At 46.2% G+C, this 6,223-nt stretch overlaps 1 protein-coding gene across 1 annotated transcript; it reads right to left on the bottom strand.

Annotated features, from left to right (window-relative positions):
• Positions 1-3,535: 3,535 nt before the first annotated feature.
• LOC119337487 (cysteine-rich receptor-like protein kinase 26) lies at positions 3,536-6,223 on the bottom strand. Its single transcript, XM_037609649.1, has 6 exons — positions 6,156-6,223; positions 5,876-6,065; positions 5,527-5,788; positions 5,122-5,377; positions 4,831-5,011; positions 3,536-4,750 (listed from the first exon to the last, which is right to left on the bottom strand). The coding sequence occupies exons 2-6, from the start codon at positions 6,017-6,019 to the stop codon at positions 4,580-4,582; spliced, it is 1,014 nt and encodes a 337-aa protein (XP_037465546.1). The 5' UTR covers positions 6,020-6,065; positions 6,156-6,223; the 3' UTR covers positions 3,536-4,579.

Here is a 6,223-nt window from a genome sequence, read left to right on the forward strand (position 1 = left end):
CATGTGTAAGCCTAGATATCACTGGTGCCTATATAAACAAGAGGGTTTAATCCATAGAGGGGATCCATCCATACACCCATTCATCACACCCCTAGTGTTTCGACCATAACTCACGACCTCGAGCTAGATCAACTTTGTACTTTGACAGTTTCATAATATCACCAAGAGAAGGACGTATGATTTTACCTACATAGAGAGGGCACGAACCTGAGTAACTTTGTGTGTGTTGTCTCTTGTTATCGGTCGACCCGATCTAATAGCTCGGGCCGGCCCCCGATCCGGGATCTGCCAGTTTTGAAACCGACACAACTATTTTCGGAAACAAAATAAAAAAAAGATTTTCGGAATCCTATGCATTGATTAGTCCTGTGTGGCAATGTAGGAGCGAATATCTCGGATTTAGTAAAATATATTGGATTAAACTCATGTTAGAGAAGTGTAAAATAAATCTCATCACCGTTTCATTGGTCCTTTCCATGACCAGGGATAGATCCCAAATATCGTCCAGCCCTGATTGGTCGAGGTGGTACTCGACATGAGGGGTTGGTGGCAAAGAAAAAATTATTTCGATCTGATCTGACATCGCTCTTCCGAGTAGAATTTCCTGAGGTTAATCTGACATCGGACCACTGTAGTGTGTCGTTGGATCTGAGCTCCGGGCTTGATCCGGTGAAGAGTAATTTCCATCCCATGGCTGGCAGGAAACGGCGTTTGCACAGAGGTCATCTGCAGCTTCTCAGCCAGATCTTATGTCATGGGAGAGGGTATGCCCGCAGAGCTTGATGTCTCGACGAAGGCTTGGAGCTTTAGTCTTCTCCACTGGTTCAGTTAAACCGACGTTAAGGAGTTGGACTTGTATGGGCCAAATATGATTGAGTCGAATCCGGCAACTCTTGGATAGGGGGTCCCAAATTGGAGATCTCTGTCCAATGGTAATGAGACGCAAGGGGGACAAAATGTTTACCCAGGTTCAGGCCCTCTATAAGAGATAAAATCCTACGTTTTGATCTATCATATTGATTGTGAATGGGGTAGAGTGTAACGCCCGGGCAAACCCGCGGGTTCTTGGACGTTATCCTTGGTGGGATCTAGACTGGCCGCACAAATCAACACTAGTCTTTACTGCGCATTTTGTCCTCACTCGTGCGCACCTGGGACCAACTTCACAGTGGTCACCCATACTGAAATTGCTCCAAACTAAGCACGCTTATCTTTGGCAACTCGAAATGCGCTCCCGAAAAAGAAGAAATTTCTTATTTATATGAGTAGTGTATCATCCCTTATAAGCCAAACTCTCACATACACCCCCACTCAAAGAAACCGACATACTCGTCGGGCTACAGGAATGTTCCCTCTTTGTACATACATATGTGCATCCAATCCAGCACATGTGTCATGTCGTGTGCAACAACGGGACACAAATGTCATGCACAACATGACGACGCACATGACCCACAAACATCTGTGTAATCGTGAGGGTTGGCTCTGATAACAACTTGTAACGCCCCGACATACACGCCGGTTCTTGGCTGTTATCCCAAACGGGATCTAGACTGGCCCGATAAATCAACAATAGGTTTTCCTGCGCACTATGTCCTCACACGTGCGCACTTAGGACCAACTACATAGTCGTCCACCCATCCTCAAATTGCTCCAAGCTGAGCAAACCTAACTTTGGAGTTCTTTCTGAATGGGCTCCCAGAAAAAGAAGGAATTCCTTATTTATATGAGTAGTCTATCATCCCTAACAAGCCAGGCTCTCAGATATAGGGAACAGTTTGATCTTCCTTCGGATCGTGTATGAATGAGTTAGCCTCTACAGTCTAAATCCCTCGGCTTATATATACACCGAGGGTATTTAGGGTTGCACATAGGTCGGTAACATCCGAGGATAAACATGTCGTAGATTGTATTCGTTCATTGGAGTGTGCCCTAAATCTTCGGAAGATTCCATCTTGATTCCTCCAGGCGGCCTGACGAACGTGGCCCACTGGTGGGTCATTTTGGGGTCCTCGGCCCAGCCCACATCTTCTGGGAGCTGACTTGTTGTTACCCCCTAATCCAGGACACCATCACATGTTGCAAGCATATACTACCTCAATCGACCCTCACCATGCACCAAGGTATTCTTTTATAGTCTTACTCAGAAATCTAATGCATTCAACTTCGCCATCACCATGTATGTCACCATCTATTCAGGTCTTCTATAAGAGGTGTACTAGATGAATAGCAAAGCGATAGACTTCTGTAGTGTGATATGGGAGCAAAGAAACACTGTTGGAGAGCACTCGCTTTTTGCTATGGATAGCTACCCTATAGTGAGAATGATTCCACATTCCGCGCGCGATGCCGAAGGCCTGCCATTCATGAAGCATGGGTCTCTATTCAATGTGTAACATTGGAGGCCCTATGCTTGATTTATGCTGCTTCAGCTGGGATGTTTCTACTTCGTGGGGAGCAATACTAAAATGCCAAGAACCACCGGAGGAAGACCTTCCGCCGACGGCACCAGCCGGCGTCGAGCACCATGATTTCGGCACGCTTCTGCGATCGGAGAAAAGGAAGAGCTCGGCGAGGTGGGTGATAGAGAGGCGGAGGAGTGCGGTGTTGCTGGGGAAAGGGGATTGCCGCTATGTGCTTTGCCGGAGCACGACTTATAAAGCCGCGCTCAGGCTCTGTGCTACAATGCGGTGCAGCTGCCGGAGTCTGTTCCTCGGGAAGCTGCATCCACAATGAAGTGGTGGCTCCAAGAGGTCGCGTCTGTCACTGCCGCCCTTTGTCCCTACGGTCACATCACATCATCAATGCCGGCCGCTGCGTGCTCTGTGCCGGCATGAATACGTCGCGTTAGCAGCGCATGCATCTGAAGGACAGCACAGGAGGGCGGGTGAGGTTTTTTTGGTGGGTCGGGACGGTCAGAAGAGGGATTGGGAGCAGTCCGGATCCCGCAAAGCCCCCATGTTTGCCTCCGGTTCGCGGGACAAATCGCGTCCGGACCGCGCCGCCGGTCGATATAGGCCCGCGTTAGATGGCTTCCGCGTTCCGGACGCATGGGGGAGATTTGTAGGTCTGTCTTGAAGACGCCCTTACGTGCTTATGAATGCATGCATGTGAGACAAATGTGCATGGGAGGAGACTAGCCTTTGTAGGCCTACCATAAAATTACTTTTTACTTAGGGGATCAGCCGATTTATTCTGCTCAACTCAGCTTGTGCGCATGTCCTGGGTTGGGCCGCAACACCAATCTCAGCGCGAAAGGAAGTTGGAGATAGCCGGTGTAGTGGTATGGCAGTGGAGCCACGACTTTCCAAGAATAAAAGGAACATAGAGAGAAGAGCAGCAAGTTTTACGCTGCGCAAAGCCATCATGTTCTTGTGTTCATCAGAGAGCGAGAGAGAGAGTGCGATCTAGACAATTCGTGCGCTAATACAGCCAAACCTCAGAATGTTTATTGGCTTCAATGAAATGGAGTTGCAACCGGGAGTCCCGTAATCGAAAAAACAAACTGTAATTAATAATATGCACAAGTTTGTTCTTTAAAGAAGTCAAATGATACAAACATAACTGAATATCACCTGTTTGTTCATTGAGGGCATTACAAATACAGATTTGATATACACCTGAGTCTAATCAAGACGACTCAATTGCGAAAAAAACACCATATTGAAGCCTAGCTTTGCAAAGAAAAACACTTTTCTACAAATTTCAGCCAAATAACACTGATGTTGAGCCTAATCTTTATAAAAGACACTAATTAATGGCTTAGAGCATTTTGATGACGAATCTGACGTGTGGGTCCTGCATTTCATGATGTGGTGTAACGATTTCGTAGTAGACGACATTAGACTAAAAATCTGCCGCCCCCCAACGCCTGACGCGCCTCCTGGCACCACCGCGCGCAGCCGAGACCCGGCATCCCCGCGCGCTGCGACCGCCCCTTGATCCCTGTGTGTTGCCACCGGCCGGGGATCCTCCCAAGAAACCGACGACGGCAGCCACAACGCGCCGGGGCTTCACTTCGCGCCGCAGCCAATTCCATGCATCCCCGTACGCCACCAACCTACGGCGGAGCTCCCGCCTTCCGCCTCCTCTCGACTGCCCCCGCCTGCTTGCGCCTTGGGCGCCTCCTCCCGGTGGGGCTCCACCGCCGCAGCACCAACGACGCTCGTCGCCGTCGCCGCCACCTCCGGTCATTCAACTATGCGCCCCCTGGAGGTTCACAGCGGCAGCATCCCCTGAATCCCACTGCTGCCATGCATCTCACCCCGCCGGCACGAGCTGCCCCTCTCCCCCGACTCAATCCTGCTCTGACCAGTCTAACGCCGTTTACTGTGAATCGCTACGCCCCATCATCAAATGCAGGACCCATATGTCATAATTGTCATCATAATGCTCTAAGCCATCAATTGGTGTTTTTTGCAAAAAAAATAGGCTGAAAATCAATGCTTTCTTGCAGAAATTCGTAGGCCTTCAATGTGGTGTTTTTTTTGCTATTCACTCAATCAATACGGATTTGTGAAAGTGGCCTTTAAATCATCTCAGCACATGTATATCTCTGGTTTCGTACCTCTTCTGCATTTCAGACTGTGTTGAACCTGTCAACAATTTTCTCTATCGGAGGTCTTTTTGTCCGATCAAGCTGCACACATTCTAGCCCGATTTCTATGCATGCATATACTTGCTGGAGCCGTTCTGCATCATAAGACGAGTACACGGATGCTATGTGCTCGGCTGTCCAGTCCATGCGTATCTACATACAGAATTAATTGTAATTATGATTATTACTGATAATACGCAAACTCAATGGAACATGAGCTTTTAAATTTGAACCTTCAAATCCTCAAGTAATTTTCTTCTTACAATTTCAATGTATTCCCTTCCGGACAGCTGCTTGTCATCAGGATGATTCTTCTCCCCTGTGCTGATCTCGATTATCATTAGGCCTAGACTGTATATGTCTGCCTGGGCCGATATTACACCATCGTATATATATTCTGGAGCCATGTATCCACTGAATGCCATCAGCAACAAGAGTTAATAAGAATTAATAATGACGTGAAACAACAGTTTAATATAGAATAAGGGAGCAACTAATAGTCTCAAAGTTTTGTATTCGCTTACCATGATCCCACAACTGTTTCTGTTCTCATTCTGGTCTGGTCATGGCCAAAGAGTCTCGAGAGTCCAAAATTCCCAATTTTGGGCTCCATATTTTCACCCAACCATATACTGTTATGATTGAGATCCATATGGATAATGGGGTTATCCAAATTGTGTAGAAAAAGTAAACCTTTGCAAATCCCCTTTATTATTTTGAAGCGTCCGTCCCAATGGATACTGCGTTCAGCTGAAGAGGATTCCTGCGCTTCTGTGGTCCCTGTATATACCATGTAAAGCTAAGGGAACTAGAAATAAATAATATAAACATTGACACAAACTAGAAGCCATGTCCAAACTTCACATGATGTAAACATCGAAAGAATTAAGCAGATAAATTAAAACTATGGCAGTTAGTGTATTACTTACCAAAGAGATAATCATGTAGACTCCCATTAGGTAAATATTCATAGCAAAGCAAACTTTCAGTAATTTCTGCATTAATATATTTTCCATCGACCTGCAGCACTTTCATTTCTACCTCACTACAGTATCCAACCAATTCTACTACATTTTCATGTTTGAGATCCATAATATGCTGAACCTCCTTGTCAAATGCCTTTCCAATTGCCAATAGCGCGGTTTCCTCAAGTTTCTTGATAGCAATTACTTGGTCATCATCCAAAATTCCCTGTTTAATCTCATAGACATATTAGCATCTTCTTAATTACCAACCTTCCTATAGTACACAAAAACAGTTGTGATGGCAAAATCAAACCTTATAAAGTGTTCCAAACGCATCCCTGCAAATTTTTTGGTCATCAGAGAAGTCTTTCGTAATTTTCTTCAAAAACTGCAAACTTATTTTCTTCTGTAGTTCAGGGCTGAACTTCCTCTCTTGGATTTTCCCTTCCGTGGCCATTCTTGGTGATTGAAGCAGTTATGGAAGTGTTAGCAGGCACGGCTCCCTAGTAACACCATTAGTATGAAGAAAACATGACTAATCGTTCCACAAATTAACATTTGAAAACAAGTAGTTCCAAGGATTAATCACTGACCTTCAGATCGTGGAATCCCTGAGCTAGCTGTTTAGAGAGCAAGACCCGGCAGCTAGAGGTAGAGAGAG

The sequence above is a fragment of the Triticum dicoccoides genome, chromosome 7B (genome assembly GCF_002162155.2).
Source record: "Triticum dicoccoides isolate Atlit2015 ecotype Zavitan chromosome 7B, WEW_v2.0, whole genome shotgun sequence".
Lineage (NCBI taxonomy): Eukaryota > Viridiplantae > Streptophyta > Magnoliopsida > Poales > Poaceae > Triticum > Triticum dicoccoides.

Coding starts and splice junctions, on each gene's coding strand:
- LOC119337487 (XM_037609649.1), bottom strand. CDS start 6,019: ATGGCCACGGAAGGGAAAATCCAAGAGAGGAAGTTCAGCCCTGAACTA. Junction 5,378..5,526: donor TCTACATGATTATCTCTTTG/GTAAGTAATACA, acceptor TGGTATATACAG/GGACCACAGAAGCGCAGGAA. Junction 4,751..4,830: donor AATTACTTGAGGATTTGAAG/GTTCAAATTTAA, acceptor TTCTGTATGTAG/ATACGCATGGACTGGACAGC.